The sequence below is a fragment of the Primulina tabacum genome, chromosome 6 (assembly GCF_025594145.1).
Source record: "Primulina tabacum isolate GXHZ01 chromosome 6, ASM2559414v2, whole genome shotgun sequence".
NCBI lineage: Eukaryota > Viridiplantae > Streptophyta > Magnoliopsida > Lamiales > Gesneriaceae > Primulina > Primulina tabacum.
Window position 1 is genome coordinate 41,488,746 of NC_134555.1, and position 18,387 is coordinate 41,507,132.

Genomic DNA, 18,387 nt, shown 5'->3' on the forward strand with positions numbered 1-18,387 from the left:
CAGCCAGTCGGCAGCCGTTGACTGCTGGCCGCACCGATGTTTTCGGACCGCCGACGTAGCCGCCGTCGGACCGCTGCCGTCGCCGCCCGATTGGAAGAAGAAAAAAAAAAAGAAGAAAGGGCAATTTTGTCCTTTCATCAAAAAATTCAAAATTATCTTACACTTAAAAATCATACCAAACATAACATCATATATTACATTCCTACAACAATCATTTTCTTTATCATTTACTTACTAATCATTAGTTTATTTTATCCTCCAAACCAAACGCAGCGGATAGCGGAAAAACAGAAGTAGTATTCTGCTCTAAGGAAAACTATAATCTATATTCATCTTAAAGAAAATTAGAATATGCCTTAATTAAATAGAAATATCAGTAGACCGAACTAAAAATTAAGTAATATAAAACAAGTAGCAATAGTCAGAAAGTTAGTCTTTTACGATAATATGTTAGGCTGCTCTAATGACATTCGGTCTGGTTTGTATAATCTGTCAGATGATGTTCTTATTTATTGTAGTCGATCTGAACAATAATACATCTTATCTAAATCCATTAAATGAACCGTACATATAACTTATTGATCACTCCATTTTGAATACAAAAACAAATAACAAGATTATTCTTGGATACAAGTAATCATAACGAAAAAAATAGTCGTTATCATTCGAATGTTGAAGATGGTTTATAAAAAAAGCTTCATATTGTGTTCACATATACTGACCTTTTGTAAAATTGCGAAATCACTAACACCTTCTGGCTTATCATATTGAAAGTCTACAAAACCAGTACACGTTTTAAAGTTCTATCAGATTCAGAAGATCATTGTTGCTATCACTTCTTTCATTGTATTCACCCACTGGAAAATGTGAAGTGTTTGTAATATGTAGAAAGTGTCTTTCCCATAATCAATATTCAGTAATTGTTGAGATTTAATACTAAGAATTTCAATACGCGAGGCCAAGTCTTACTGAAGTGGGCTTATACAAGTGTGTACCGATCAAAGTCTTTTAGAGATGTCTTTTAGGGTTTTGTCATTCGAACTCCCAGAAACAAACCATGTGTTATTTTACCTTTTACAGTTTTTAAGTTTAATCAAGTGATGTAGACTGTTCCGCACTTTTAAAATAAATCATCAATATAAAAGGTTTGAAGCATGTATTTTACATCAATCAAATTATTAATAGTGGGTACCTGTTAGTCGCCAAAATCTATTAAACCTTTTCATCGAGTCGTAATTTTTTGTGGGTGTGATTTCATGTTGTGCCTTCAACTAATCGGATTCTGAAAAGAATGTGATTAAGGTTAGGGTTGGTGCATCATTTAATCCGGGGGAGAATTTGACACGACAACTTCTTCCGTTCTCAATGCCAGAATAATAGCAAAAACAACAGGAAAATTGGGTCATCCATGAAAAAGTATTGTTTTTTATGCTAAGAGTATTACTTTTTATTGTGAATATTGGTAGGATTAATCCGTAAAGATTCGTGAGACAGTCTCACGTGAGACCTACTCATTATAGATTGTCTCATGTTTTTAGTATTTTTTTTTACATTTTTAAGTTAAATGGAATTTAAATTAAAAAGTGATAATTTTGGTGATAATGCAGAATCACACATTTTCACGTAATAAAGGAGTAAAATTGTCTTTATTATGGCCTCGAACAGTGTACTGTTATCTACCAATCCAAATTCCTTGCCTGCCTGCTACATTTTTGTAGACACTTGGGACCATGTTACCACGTCTTTTGACATTTGTAATAATATTTTTTAGATTCTAATTTTTTAATTGTGGCGATCTGATTCTATTGCAAATTAATATTAGAAAAAACATACAAGGTACTGAAAAGCAGTGTTTTATAAAACGTTTAAATATGATTTATAATAAATTAAAACAATTTTTTGCAAGCTTAATTTCATTCTAAAATGATTTAATCTTGTAAAGCTTGAAGTTTGATTTTAACATTTCGTCACATTTCATGTTTTTTAAACCTTATCGTGAAGTTCGATCATAAAATTAGTCGGTTTTTATGTAATTTTTGTAAGTTGAAAATGATCACATGTAAATTGACAATTTTTATCTTTTTTATACATGATGCTGATATGACATCAATGCGATATTGAATCAAAACTGAAGTGTTTAAGTCCATATCAACACTTATAATAAAAATAAATAAAATCGTCAACAATAAAAACATATATAAGATCATTAAAATATAATAATATGGAAGACTAAACCGGAAAAAATACTAAACCAAAAAGTTAGTAGTGTCACCCTTGACTCTTGAGTGAGTGAAACCCGTTAATGTTATAATTTTGCTAAATTTATTAAATTAATTTTATATACAAAGGCAGTGATTTTCGCAGATACGTGGGGACCCTTTTCTTGCCTTCCCCACTCCTATAAATTCCAAGCACTGTTCTTCACTCAAAACACAAATTCTCCTTCCACATAGCATAGTCTTTAATTTGTCCAAACATGAAGATGGGTTCCACTGGTGTCGCATTCTGGTGCTTGGTAGTGGCGGCGGTCCTGCTGGCGGAGGCACATGAGACCGCGGCGGTGACATGCAACCCCATGGAGTTGAGCGCTTGCATGTCGGCAATAACGGGGTCAAGCGCTCCGTCGTCTGCGTGCTGCGCCAAGCTGAAGGAGCAGCAGCCATGTTTTTGCCAGTACATGAAGAACCCGATGCTCAGGCCGTATGTTGACTCGCCCAATGCCAAGAAAATAGCAGAAACCTGCGGCGTCGCCACCCCCACATGCTAAAAATCTGCGAGACATCGATCAGCTCAAATAAAAGATCAGAATTCCCTTCTGTTCATCGTGCATGTTTTTATTTCGTCATAGTATTTTCCGTTCGAATTTCTTGTATTTCGAGTTTTCGATATCTCGAAACTCGTGAGTGATGAAAAGAAAAAAGAAAACTATTGTTGTGTTTTTAACATAATTTTATGCATCGATGGAAGGAATGGATAATTTTGCCATCCCTCTGTTCGCATCTGTATTTTTTGTGTTTTTGCTCAAGGAAAAATACTACTTAGAAGTTAGAACATGGATATTTTTCTGAAAATCTATCATCCATTTTTCTGAAAATCTATCTCTTCACGATAACCAAAAAATATTATAAATTTCCGGAATTCTAAAACTTTATGTACATCTGAAAGATGTTTCTCAATAAATTCTAGATATAATTCTTCGTTACATGGTTGCGTTTTTGACGCTACAAAAATATGCCACTCTATCCATAAATCTCATTTGATTCTTAACAAACCACCGATTCTTCAAGAAAAGAAATTGGAAGATTTAAAATTTTCAGGGTTATAATTATATAAAAATAAAGTATTTTGTGGGTGATAATTAATATTAATTCATCAGCATTTTCAGCACCAGGTGTCTCATGTCCCTTTCCCAGACTCGACACCTCAGAAAACGCTCGCTCTCACACTTCATTTGGCCTCTCTCCGACACCGCGAGTTAACTCAAACAACCCTCGAGTTGATCGATAATCTTGCCACTGAAACCCTTTTTGTTATTTTACGTAAATTTTTTACAAGGATAAGCCTCGCTGTACACCATGTGGACCCGTTTGAATTGGTGCTTGATGATTTATTTATTTCTTTGTCGATGGGTTGTGTTCTATACGGAGTTTTCTTGTTTGGCTGTAATTTCTTCATCCCGACTATGGATTGGAGTGATTTTAGATCCTTTTTCCGTTTTAGGAATGCCAGAGGTTTTTGTGGGTCCAAGGTTCGTGGGTTCCTTTGATTTCTGTTTGTGCTCCTCCATCGGTATCTTTTGTGCTTCGTGGTTATGTCTTTCTTGAATTTGCTTGCAATGTGGTGCGGCGCATCGTTTTACTTTTGTAATTTTTGTGTAATAATTTTTTATTTGCGCATTGTCTTTGAATGTTTCTGGGATTCTGAGAATGAGTGAGAATATACTTGGCATAATTTGTAATCTGTGATAACTTTTAGGTTTGTTAAAATTACCCTCTTCTGTGTGGCAGGACTTTTCTCACTTGGAAGAATGTGATTTTGCTTTGATTATGCTCCCCTTGCGCAATAATTTTGTATTTAAGGAAGAATTATTTTGTTCTTTGGGAAGCGGGTATTTGGGTACGAAGGCTTTAATAATCAAGTTAGATACTTCATACTAGAGTCTATGGCTGCTCCAGCTCAAGGACTTAAATCAGTTGTTTGTTCCTTTAATATATCAAACAGTTGTTGATTGCTGCCTGATTATTTGTTGAATCTCTGAGTGTCGCAAGTTTAAGAAGAATAACCGAAATGTTTATCAAGGTTATCGACGTTGTTTTTCTTAATTCTTGATATTTCCAACAATGAATGAATGATCTTGAAATGATGTGGACAGAGAGCCATTCCACTCAAACCAGAAAAAAAAGGAAAGATTTTCTCTATGTTTTTGCCGTAGACATAGCTTGGAGGTTGCATTTTGAACAGCTCTTATAGCAAAACGACCTTTAGAATAAACTTTGCTGATAGATTTTGTTGTTATATCTGAAACGAATTTTTCGAAATTATGAGTATTTTCTTGTTACATAAGCTGTCGTATGGTAACTTGGGCCAGGTATTCATTCTTGTTGGTGCGTCTTAAAGTTTCCTTCATGTTTTGAGTAGTGCAGCAAAAGTTACCTTTTTATGCTTTTGAATTGCTATAAGGCAGAGGAATGGCAAGGTTTCCTTTGAGGTTAACTAAGCTATTTTCTTTGCTTTAAATCATTTCATTTTTGTCCTATCTTTTAATTTAGTTGGATTCGTCTTCCCCCAAGCTTTTAGATAATCTCTTGTCGAATTAATTAATTTTTTTTCTGGATTCAGTCACTGGAAACTTCAGCAGGTGCCAGCAATTGGTTTTCTCCCCTCCGCTTTCCGTTGTTAGGATCCAAAAACTCCAAGGTACGAGAGTGACAGAATTATTGTATAAACTCATTGTTTGTTACTTTCGTATATAAGGGTGATTTTCACACATGATTACTCTGTGCATATTAGTTTGATACTGCCTGATAATGATCATAAAACGGCACGGTAGGATTTACCTGCTTACCGTAACGTTTTAGATTTCGGGGTTGATCAAAAGTAAGTAAAAGAATGACCTGTAAGAGAATTCTGTAGTGGGACGATCACCGTTTTTATTTAAAATTATGCTCACTTCACGGGGATGTATGTGATGTACTGCTTTCTAATGCTTTGTTGGCTTAGATATCTCCATTCAGGTGTTGTTTAGTTAATGCTACTTATCTATTTTTTTTGCTCAGTGGCCCTCAACTTGAATTGGAGAAATCGTTCCATTTTTTTAATCTAACCATCTATTTATCCAGATTATGGATTAGTAAGGACATTGCATTTTCACCTGCTCAGTTACCACAAATAATAATAAAATCAAAAAGCACCTGCAAATGTTTGGATAGCTAACATCTTCTGTCAAAATTCTATATCTAATAATTGACTTATCTATAGTATACAAAAGCTGAGTTTTTGCATCAAATAGTAAGTTCCCCCCAAAATGACAATTCTAAAAAAATATATATATTTATCAGAAATTTCGAAATAGATGTACTGTGAAAACATTTAATCCTATGAATTTTTTTGATATTTTTTATTAAGACTTCTCGTTTTTCTTTAAAAAATTCAAATGTGAATTTAAAGTTATTTGAAAATATAAACTTCATTTATTGCATTATACCAATTCTTTTATCACTTTAAATTTGAATTAATTCCTTTTTAATTTATGAATTTATTCAAATTGAAACTTATATCCACTGAAAAAATAAATTGATTTTAAATTTTTGCATAATTATATCAATTCATTTAATTTGGATTATGATTTTGTGTTATTTTTATATATTTAGTTAATATAAATTGTATAAATGATTCAGTCTATTCCTATTTCTTTTTTAAAATTCAAATTTGAATATAATAACCATTGGAAATATAAACTACATTTAAATGTTCGCATTATCATTTTATTTAATTTTGATTACGGGTTTGATTTTTGTGTTACTTTTATAAATTAAGTAATAACTACTCTCTAAAATATTAAAAAAATATAAATATGTTACATAATATTATATTTTATTGGCTTGAATGAACCAACGTTGTCGTGAATTTTTAGTATGTTCAATGTCCGTAAATTGATATTATTATTATCATCATTTTTATGTATCTTAATCAAAATTTTATATAAATTATTTTTTAACATGTTATAAAAATTAATTAAAATTTTTTAATCAAAATTTATTCATCTAATAAATGAAAAAAATAATATTTTTTGAAAAATATTTATTTATTATTTAAAATTTTTATAGAAAAATAATATGTAATTTTTTAGATATCCTTTATGATTTTTTATTAAATACAGTTTCACTCAGTCAATATCTCGAATGCAATGGTAAATAAGTCAATTTTATGGCAGAAGATTGTTATTCTCATCTGAGTATTATCTCAAATAGATAACTTGTATAATATTTTTTTGTAATAATATTTAAAATTTAAATAAATTCATTACATGATATCAATAGTTTTAATTATTCAAATACTCATATTTCACTAATTTCAATAATTAATTACATAAAATAACACCTCGTGCTAAGCACATGTGAGATACTAGTTATTATAATTTAATTCAGATCCATAGTTTTTTCATAAATATAAAGTCACCTATTTGCATCACTCTTTCCTTGAATGCACCTTTTATTTGTACTTTGAAGGGTGAAATGAGGGAGGCTCAGCTTGGCGCGCACACTGTCAGGTCTCATGGAGTCATCTTAGCAAGGACACACATGTATGACTGGTTAATGCTTATACTGCTTGGTGTCATTTTGGCCGTTCTGAATATTATCCACCCATACAATCGTTTTGTTGGAAAAGATATGATGTCTGATCTCAAGTATCCCCTGAAGAGCAACACGGTTCCCGAATGGTCTGTGCCGGTACGCTATAAATTTTCTTGATTAGACATTCCCATTAAATTGCTTCTTGACATGAGCAATATCGTAAGTGCCATTATAATGATTTTCGTAAATATTTTCTAGATATATGCAGTTCTGTTACCTATTCTTGTTTTTCTTCTCTTTTATATTCGTCGGAGAGACGTGTATGATCTTCATCATGCTGTACTAGGTATGCGAATCTGCTGTCTCATATCTTGTCTATATTATTATCAGTGTTAATGAGCCAATTAACTTGGAGAATTGACCATCCTAGTACCAAATTTTGGGTTTTTTTTTTGTACAGGGATTCTATTTTCCGTTCTGATAACGGCAGTAATTACTGATGCTATAAAAGATGCAGTTGGTCGCCCCCGGCCCAACTTTTTTTGGCGATGTTTCCCTGATGGAAAGGATGTAGGTGGTGTTAAAACTTGATTCTTACAAGCGCGCCAAAGGTGTTTTAATTTGATCAATGTTCATTTTTTATGGGCTTCATTAGGATTTTGTACATTTTCAGGTTTATGATCAGTGGGGAAATGTTATTTGCCATGGTGATAAAGGAGTCATTATGGAAGGGTACAAGAGCTTTCCAAGTGGGCATACTTCGTGTAAGCCATAAAAATTGATTGGCGGCATGTTGACATTTTTTAAGACAAGAAAATTTTACCTTCTACGACTACTCTGATTTTGGAACTTGATTGATGATGACTACTCTGATTTTGGAACTTGATTGATGATGCCATCTTTGAATCGGACATGCAGGGTCTTTTTCCGGGCTGGGCTTCTTATCCCTGTATTTATCTGGGAAGATAAAGGTGTTTGATCGTCAAGGGCACATTGCGAAACTCTGCCTAGTTGTGCTACCTCTACTTGCTGCATCTCTTGTTGGCGTTTCTCTAGTAGATGATTATTGGCATCATTGGCAGGATGTGTTTGCTGGAGGTCTACTAGGTTTGTTTGTCCAATTTCTATGAATTAAGCAGCTGAAAAAGTGAATGATATTCTGATATTCTGCATTAAATTTTAGCTCATTGAGTCTAATGGTGCTATGGGACCATCTTTTTAGAAGTTAAAGCTCATGGGAGATGGTCCAAACGATAGTTTAATACGCCCCAGCACCTGTTAGTTCTGAGAATATATGCTGAAAATTAATGCCGAAGACTTACACGTGCAAGTTGGTCGAACATGCAACAAAAGCTACCTAAACCCAACTTGATAAATATACGAGAACTACCTTCTACAGATCATGAGAATGTGATATTTTCGCTTTGAAACTACTTTTCCAGAAGCTTTAGCTCATGGAAGGTGGTTCAAGCAATTGTTTTATATTTTAACATTGGAATGCTTTTATTTGCAGGTTTTGTAGTGGCTACACTTTGCTATTTGCAGTTCTTCCCGCCACCATTTCACGTCGATGGTAACTTCTTATTCTTCTTTATCTTCATCGGAGTGCTTCTTTTCTTCTTCATCTTGAGGACTCCGATTCTACGAAACCATCATCCCATATAAGTCATTCATAAATTGCTAGTATGTTCATAGATATATCAATAATGTGATGCGAGTCATCTGTCTTACATATGCCATAGAGAAGCAAATCAATCTATATTCGTAACCTCGTTTTTGGAAAGTACATGGTTGACTGAAGAGCTGCATTTGGATTGAATTATTATACGATTTAAAAGACATGAGTTGACCACTAATAATAAATATATTTGTAAAAAAACGGTAATTCTTCTATGTGCGCCCACTTCTAAGTTGGCTAAATCATCCCAGTATCAAATTCCTAAACCGGGTACTGCATGTTCTATATATTTTTGATTCACATGCTTGTTTAATTATGGTAGGTTGGAGAACTTATGCATATCTCCAAGTGATGGAAGCTTTGCGTACGAACATGCAGACCGCGGAGACTGAGATTGAAATCCTGCCAAGTGCAGGTGCTTCTTGCGTATTGACCGAAGATCTTGAATCCGGAGGGAGATAATTAGCTTTTGACAATAATTTTTTTCCGACTACTTTCGATGAAAACAAATAGGAATACATGTAAATATGCTTCTTATCAGTCTTATTTTAGATTAAAATTTGATAGCCATCAGAAGCTTACTACGCGAAAGAGTTTCGTGTAGCCTTGAAATCATTAGGTCACGTGGGTTTTTCATATTGTCATGATCGGTTATTAGATCAAGTGATAAAATATATTGGACAACGTAAAAATATATATATATGACTTCTCGAGACATGAGTAATACAGAACTAGTGCATCGACGCATGCGTTGCGTGTTTGTATAATATTTTTTATAATTCATTTGATTTATATTTAAATGAGGATAAAAATATAATTATAAGATATAGCGAAAAACTACATGATAAATAAATTAAAAATAAAAAGAATAAAAAAGTGACTTCAGTGAGAATTGAACCAATAACTTAAATCCCAAAAAACAATGATTCTATCTGCTGAACTACATGTAACTTGCTTTAAAATTTGAACATTTTATTAATATATATAATTATTAAAACAGACCATGACATCAAAGTTAGTTACTCTAGGTCTCACACTTAATAGAATAGTATAGATATGTAAAAATTTGTGTGAAACGGTTTCACGGGTTGGATTTTGTGAGACGGATCTTTTATTTGGGTTATCCATGAAAAAATATTGTTTTCTATGTTAAGAGTATTATTTTTTATTGTGAATATTAGTAGAGTTGACCTGTTTTACAGAGTTGACCTATCGATCACACTAGTTTTATATTAAATGAATAAAATGTAGACCAAAATGATTTTTTCCACGCAATACCCTTCTAGAAGTCAATGTCTTGGGCCTCTCGATATCATTAAATAATTTACAGGTCCCTGGAACGAGAAGTTTTCACGTTATCCGAAAATGAATTTGCAAAATAAATAAATAATTCAAGACCAACACAGGCACAGCCTTAAAAAAATTTCCCAATATTGCGAGCTGGAAATTTTGATCAGAAAGTTAAAATATAAGAGTTTGACCAGTCAATTCTTGTTTGAACTTGTTAATTCAAGGATTCAGAGCGTGGATTGTTATCCACCCGCCACTATAAAATATATATAATAATTTTTATGCTACAAGTAATTTGTTGGAGTCTCAACAAAAAAAACTACCATCGGTATTATTGGAAAATAATATTTAAAATGTGTGTATTGAATATTTGAATGTTGAATATTTGAATGTTGAAAATAAGAGTTGTAAATATTGAAAATTAGTGTGTGATGATGTAGGTAATGATGTATTTTATTTTTGGATTATTTGTAAAGATTTCCTATAAATAGATCTCTCATTTGTAAAGAAAATCACAATTGAGTAGAGAGAAAAATATTATAAAGTGTGTATTTTGGTAAATTTTGAGAGTTTGAGATTTTTACTTTTTACCATAAATTTTTACTTTTTCACAACACGTTATCAGCACGAAGCTCTAAAAGTCCTACATACTTTTCCAAGCTCCAAACAGAAGAAAAAGGTAACAAAAATAATTATATTTATTTTACTGTTATTTATTTATTGTGTATTTATTTAATATACAATATAATGTTATTATTAGAAATAATAAAAATAACTTTTTCATAAACTTGTTATAAATCCTGGGAGGATGTTAAGACGACATCCCACACTCCCGGTAAGGGATACGACAAGTATAAAAGCCTATAAGATTTTTAAACAAAATAAATTATGACACTCATTATAATATTATGATATGATATACATAATTATTTAAACATGTCTAATATTATATATATCATATTATTACCATAAAATTATACAAATACATACCTTTATTTTTTTTGTACCCCAACGGTCATAAATGGTAAAAAACGGCTAGTTTTTGCCCTATAAATATGATCTCACAAACACATTCCATCACTCCAACTTTCTCTTCTTCTCTAAAAATTATTCATCATCAAATTTTTCGAAGAAAAAAGAAGATGGCTTTCTCAAGGATATTTTTAATTATTTTGGTTGTCATACTCACGAGTCTTGTATTTATCGGAGAATATCCTCCTCGTGCGTTTTCTTTATTTTTACAAATACTTGTACTTGTTGTTTATCCGTTACTTTGTATTGTAATAATTATTAACTAATAAAATGCATCGTAATTTTTTTTAGTACCACCATGTCAAATTTAACAAAGCTCGAATTTGTTGCGCTCGACATCACGGGAAAGAATTATATGCCATGGACTCTAGATATAGAAATGCATCTTGAGTCATTGGGTCTAAGCGAGACCATTAAAAAAAATGGCATATGCACGTCACAAGAAAAGGCAAGAGCCATGATATTTTTGCGTCGACATCTCGACGATGGATTGAAATGTGAAAATCTGACTGAAAAAAATCCCATGGCTTTGTGGAAGGGATTAAAAGAAAGATTCGAACATATAAGAGAAGTTATACTTCTGACCGCCCGGGATGAATGGAATACATTGAGATTCCAAGACTTTAAAAAAGTCAGTGATTACAATTCGGCGATGTATAGAATAATCTCGCAATTAAAATTTTGTGGACATGAGGTCACAGAATCTGAGATGCTTGAAAAAACATTTTCCACGTTTCATGCATCAAATATTACTCTACAGCAACAATATAGAGTACGTGGATTCGCGAGATATTCTGAACTCATCGCCTGTCTTCTTGTGGCGGAAAAAAACAACGAGCTATTAATGAGAAATCATCAGTCCCGACCCACTGGATCAACAGCATTTCCAGAAGTAAATGCTGTAAGTAAAAATGAATTTAAACCTGGAAACCAAAATCAAATTCAAAGACAAGGTTTTGGTCGAGGTCGAGGTCGAGGTCGTGGACGTGGATGTGGACGTGGACGTGGAATTGGCCGTGGTCGTGGTCAAGGCCGTGGTTTTGAAAATAATCGAGATAGTTATTTTTATAACTCATCTCAAAAGAACGTCCCAAACCATCCACAGAAAAGGCATCATGAGAATACAAGTTTTAATGAGAAGCACTCAAAAAGATATGAAAGTTCTTGTTACAGATGTGGTACTCCAGGACATTGGTCCAAAGTTTGTCGAGCCCCTGAGCACCTTTGTAAACTTTATAAAGAATCATTAAAGGGGAAAGAAAAGGAGACCAACTTCACTGAACGCAGTGACCGTTTGAGTGATTCAACTCATTTTGATGCTGGTGATTTTATGAATGATTTCTCTGGAAATGATCAATATGTTGGTGGGATAGAAATGAACAATATTGATGCTGCAGATTTTCTCAACGATTTCTCTGAAAATGAACAATATAATGGTAGAATATAAATGTACAATAATCTATTTTTCATGTATTCATAGAATAATGTTTTATTGTATAATTATGATTTGTGTTATATTTAAATATATATTGCAAGTAATTTATTTCATTGCATATTTTTTTGAAGTTCAAATATGGAAAATGCTATGAGCAAAGCTGAAGTTTGCATACCCGATAGTGGTACAACGCACACTATCCTCCGAGATAAAAGATATTTCTTGGAACTAAAACCAACAAAAACAACGGTGAATACAATATCAGGTCCTGTAGACTTGATTAAAGGATGTGGTAAAGCACAATTTTTGTTACCTAATGGTACAAAATTTTTGATCAATGATGCTTTATATTCACCACAATCGAAAAGAAATTTGTTGAGTTTTAATGATATATATTCCCATGGGTATGATACTCAAACAATGAATGAAGGGAATGAGAAATATATGTGTCTTATCACATATAAATCAGGAAAAAAATATGTGATTGAAAAACTACCAATGCTCCCTACTGGATTGCATTATACACATATAAGTCTCATTGAATCAAACATGGTAGTTGATAATTCTTCGATATTAACCAATTGGCATGATCGATTGGGACATCCTGGTTCAACAATGATGCGAAGAATTATAGAAAATACACATGGTCATCCACTGAAAGACCAGAAGATCTTTCAGAATAATAAGTTTCAATGTAAAGCATGTTCTCTTGGAAAACTTATTATAAGACCATCACCAGTCAAAATCCAAACTGAATCACCAATGTTTCTTGAACGTATTCAGGGTGATATTTGTAGACCAATCCATCCACCATGTGGACCATTCAGATACTTTATGGTATTGATTGATGCCTCCAGCAGATGGTCACATGTATGTTTATTATCAACTCGAAATGTTGCATTTGCAAGATTACTTGCTCAAATAATAAAATTGAGGAATCAATTTCCCGATTATACAATCAAGAAAATTAGACTTGATAATGCTGGTGAATTTACTTCCCAAACTTTCAATGATTATTGTATGTCTATGGGAATCATTGTTGAGCATCCTGTTGCTCATGTACATACACAGAATGGATTGGCTGAATCATTGATTAAACGCCTGCAAATGATTGCTAGACCAATGATTATGAAAACAAAGCTCCCTATTTCTATATGGGGACATGCAATTTTACACGCTACTTCATTAATTCGCATCAGACCAAGTGCATATCATAAATACTCCCCATTGCAGCTTGCATTTGGTAAAGAACCAGACATTTCTCATCTGAGAATTTTTGGATGTATGGTGTATGTGCCTATTGCACCACCGCAACGAAAGAAAATGGGACCTCAAAGAAAGGTTGGAATTTATATCGGTTATGATAGTCCATCAATCATTCGATATCTTGAACCTCAGACAGGCGACGTGTTCACAGCACGTTTTGCTGATTGTCATTTTAATGAGGAAATCTTCCCAATGTTAGGGGGAGAACAGAAACATACCGAAAAGGAAATTACATGGTATGTATCATCATTGTTACATCTGGATCCAAGAACAAAACAATGTGAAAAAGATGTACAACAAATTGTACACTTGCAAAGAATAACAAATCAAATACCAGATGCATTTGCTGACACAAAAGGGGTAACTAAATCATATATACATGCTGCAAATGCCCCTGCTCGAATTGAAATTCCAAAGAAACAAATGGAAGATACTCATGATGTCATTAAACGCCTGAAGCGTGGAAGGCCAGTCGGTTCCAAGGATAAAAATCCTCGAAAAAGAAAATTCATAGAGAAACACGATGATCACAAAATAAAGAATGACGTTTCTGAAGAAACACATGATGATCACAAAATAGAGAATGGTGTTCCTGAAGAAACACATGATGATGAAAATGTTCTGTCAGAACCACAAACTGACGAGAATCATGAAATCTCTATCAATTATATTAATACTGGAAAAATATGAAACCGAAAAGATATAGATGAAATTGATGATATATTTTCTTATAATGTGGCAATCGACATCCTAAATGATAACGAAGATCATGAACCAAAATCTTTTGGTGAATGTAAAAATCGGCAGGATTGGATAAAATAGAAAGATGCCATCCAGGTTGAATTAAATTCGCTAAATAAACGTAATGTTTTTGGACCTATAGTCCTTACACCTGAAGGTGTAAAACCTGTTGGATACAAATGGGTTTTTCCAAGTAAGGTTTTTAACGAGGCAGTACAAAAACACGTAATGAAGACATCATCGTATCATGATCATCATCACAAGGGGGAGTATTGGAAAATAATATTTAAAATGTGTGTATTGAATATTTGAATGTTGAATATTTAAATGTTGAAAATAAGAGTTGTAAATATTGAAAATTAGTGTGTGATGATGTAGGTAATGATGTATTTTATTTTTGGATTATTTCTACAAATTTCCTATAAATAGATCTCTCATTTGTGAAGAAAATCACAATTGAGTAGAGAGAAAAATATTATAAAGTGTGTAGTTTGGTAAATTTTGAGAGTTTGAGATTTTTACTTTTTACCATAAATTTTTACTTTTTCACAACAGGTATATAGTTTTCGTGATTTAACAACTTTTATTTGAGAAAACATTTGGACCATCTCACGTAATTATATCAATGAAACGAGTTGATCTTATTTATATTTAAAAAAATTAATTTTTTTTCATAAAAATAAATATTTTTCTAATAATAGGATCGAGTTAAAGATCTGTCTTACAAAAATGTTCTATGAGACTGTATTATATAAATTTTGAGAAATGATTCTATTTTTAGATAAATTTGAAATTTTTAACCAAAACAAAACTAACTTTTTGAGATTTGAAATTCACCGTAAACTCAAAACATATTTTTTGTTATTATAGATTTGAAATGTTTAACTTCAAATACAACCTTGGAATTCAAGATGCAGATTCGGTATGTATGATTTTTTTAATAAAAAGTTTAAAATTTGTTTTCTTAAATTTTAAATATTTTATTTTAATTATTATTTTTGTTATTTTAAGTGTATATTCGTCATACTTGGGTCCACTATATAACCCCTTATTTATATGCATCTTCTAGAAACACTTTATTTTTAAATGTTAAATTTGTTCCTTATTCCAACATTAAATAACAAATGACGTCAGACTATAGAAAATCGGGAAAAGTGGAACGCCCCGTGATTGTCTTATGAGAGAACGTATTCGACTACACCATTACGTGTTCTTTTTATATGTCCATTATTGTCTTTAAATATTTATAATGATATATCTTATTCCAAGTACTCCCATTTTCATTTCAAATTGAGTGCCTACGAATAATATGTAAATATATTATGCACTAACGAACAAAATTTTCAACACTTCCGATAATCTTTTTAGTTGAGAAAGATATTTGTTAAAATCTCGTTTCAAACTTAAAATCTCATTTCAAGATTCAAGATATATTATAAGTCATCGATATGTGCGAGACAAGTAGAACGCATTTGTTTCTCTTTTTCCACTTGGTGAGTTTTATGGTCGCTCTAATGTCAAATGGATAGAGAGCAAGAAAATTAATGTTGATTAGACATAGGGTTCAAATAAAATTAAAACCAATTATTTCCCTCGAGTTTGACTCGAATTAAAATGACGAGCTCGTTCAAATAAAATATTATGAGTCATGGAATAGAACAAAAAAAAAAGGGGAAATTCAATGGTCATACGTTCTAGTTTCGTTCAAATTTAATTTAGTAATTTTAAATACAATTCAAATAATATCATAACCATCACGAAAAGCTCGCGAAATGCTTTAAGTCGTTAACACGCCTAAACACACAAGGTGATTTCATGGAATTTGGATATCAAAATCCTATTTTTACTGTTTGGCAAGGTAATTCAAAAAAAATAATTCGGATTTGTTTAGAATTTTATTAGATTTCATGGGATTTCTATGAGTACATCCAAATTCCATTAAATTTGATAAGTTTTGGTGGGATTTGGATTTTAGAAACGCACAATTACTTTTTTTTTTATCTAAATCACATCAAATTTTATTTTTGTTTAGATGATTTCTAAGGATAGCTTAGTAAAATTTTAAGATTCCAAATTTGAATCATTTTTTATCCAAACAAGAAATGGATTTGTAAATACCATTTCTAAATTTTAAACCAAAAACCAAATGAAATTTCAAATACTTGAATTTCTAAATCCAATTCCAAATCCATATTTTGTGTTAATTTTTATTTTTATTTTACCATACTCTGCTTAAGAAGTTCTAATTTGGTCACCATTTTGTGCCATTTCGTGGAAATCAAGACATCAAATTACGCAATTAATTATTATTTACTCACAAAATTCAATTACCGGCTTTATTGACCAGGTGACTATGGCAAAATTATTCTCCAACCTCCATATAAACCTTGAAAACTTTCCCACAAAAATCTCATCATCTCCAAAAGAAAATAACCCACAACACACGCACGAAAACCCAAGAAAACAAACACGAAAAACACATACTTTTCATTCAAACTCATCGAAGGAGGAATGGAAATAATCCCTTTCACGAAAAGCATCGGCAGGCAATGGAGAAGAAGAGGATACAGTCGCTTATCCCCGACAAGAAGAAACCTGAAAAAAGCAAGATTTGGTTGGAATTCGAAGCGTTCATGGAAGGTGAGAATCGCGCGTAAACTGCGCCTGGTTCGAGTCGTTTCGCCATTGAAACTGTGGTACAGGCTCAAGAATGCATACATGAGCATGATGATGAGGCTGGCCAACAGCTCGCATACAGCCAACAGCGGGAACTTGTTCGGCGAGAAGAGAGTCCCTAAAGCTCGTGATCTTAAGACGACTTATTCGAAAAGCGAGTTCGAAAACAGATTGATCCTTGAGATATATAAATCCATGGTGGCTTCTCTTGAGTTGGGCTACAACAAGTAGTTTGACATGTAATTTGAAGGGTTTTTCATTATATGTCTGGTTTCTTGATTCGTCACAGAGATCTCTCTTGCTCGATAGGGCCGAAAATTGGCCACCATATTCGAAGATCATCGTGATTTTTTTTTTTTCCATTTGTATTAGTTTGTCAAAACTTGTATCTTCCCTTCTAAATGTGAAATTTATGTATATATCATGTTAAGTCTTGCATATCATTCGTTTTCGAAAAATAATTTTAAAAATAAGACGAGAGCTGGAGAAATCATACCTTTCATTAATATTATTTTGAGTTCAAACCAGTCCATGCAAACTACTGGGCCAGATTACAGCCCAATAATTGGCATAAAATTGGCCTACTCGTAGCACAATAAGTTCAATCAAATCGAATTTGGATCGTCTGCTATGTTTGAAACACAGCACCAATTGCTGTGCACTTTTTACACGAGATGATCACATGATCATCTCGTTTAATCTGACAACTTTTTAAATTTACCTCATATGGTGTGATATCCACAAGATAATCACGTGATTATCTCGTGTAAAAAATGCACAGCACTAGATGCTGTGTTTTCAACACAGTAGAGGATCCAAATACAATCAAATCGAAGTCAGGTCCAACAAATACATTATATTACATTTATTTCATTGGATTGGATAATTTTGTTTTATCATACTCCATTTTGCACAGTGAAATTTATTACATTTACTATGAAATTTATTACATTTACTTCATTATTGACCGATCCATAAGTTTATCCAAAATAGAAAAGCTTGTATAAATTTTTTTTTTTGAAAAAGATAATTCCTAAATAGGCTCCTCCAAACTTGTAGAGTTGGTTAGAGCAGTGTTTAAGAAGCAACAATGGTGGTGATATGATTGAGGAAGGGTTTGCTTAGGCTGGTTGAGAAAACATTTTTCTATCCACCTTACAATCATTATGTTTAACTAAATACCACTTTGTACACCATATCTTCAAATTAATTAACATTCAACTTTATAAATCATCTCACAAATTCGAAAAATAATTCATTTCATAAACTTTTAACTAAGCTTCGAACATATTCAATAAGTTTATTTCTTCATGTCAGGCAAGAAAGTTAAGGAAAATTTATTTTACGTTACCTTTGTTTGATCTACGATTTCAGTTTCTTTGCATATTGTTCTACGCTTAGAACTATGTTCACGGTTGAGGTGACACTAATTACCGGGATGTGATGAATTTCATCAAAACTATACATTCAATATA

The 18,387-nt window shown here is 32.3% G+C and overlaps 1 protein-coding gene across 1 annotated transcript; it reads left to right on the plus strand.

Moving 5' to 3' along the window:
- The first annotated feature begins 3,418 nt into the window (after nucleotides 1–3,418).
- LOC142549624 (lipid phosphate phosphatase 2-like) lies at nucleotides 3,419–9,112 on the plus strand. Its single transcript, XM_075658672.1, has 9 exons — nucleotides 3,419–3,748; nucleotides 4,840–4,917; nucleotides 6,729–6,950; nucleotides 7,053–7,140; nucleotides 7,255–7,364; nucleotides 7,468–7,558; nucleotides 7,713–7,901; nucleotides 8,308–8,367; nucleotides 8,795–9,112. Exons 1-9 carry the CDS (start codon nucleotides 3,626–3,628, stop codon nucleotides 8,932–8,934), a joined length of 1,101 nt encoding a protein of 366 aa, XP_075514787.1. The 5' UTR covers nucleotides 3,419–3,625; the 3' UTR covers nucleotides 8,935–9,112.
- The last annotated feature ends 9,275 nt before the right edge of the window (nucleotides 9,113–18,387 follow it).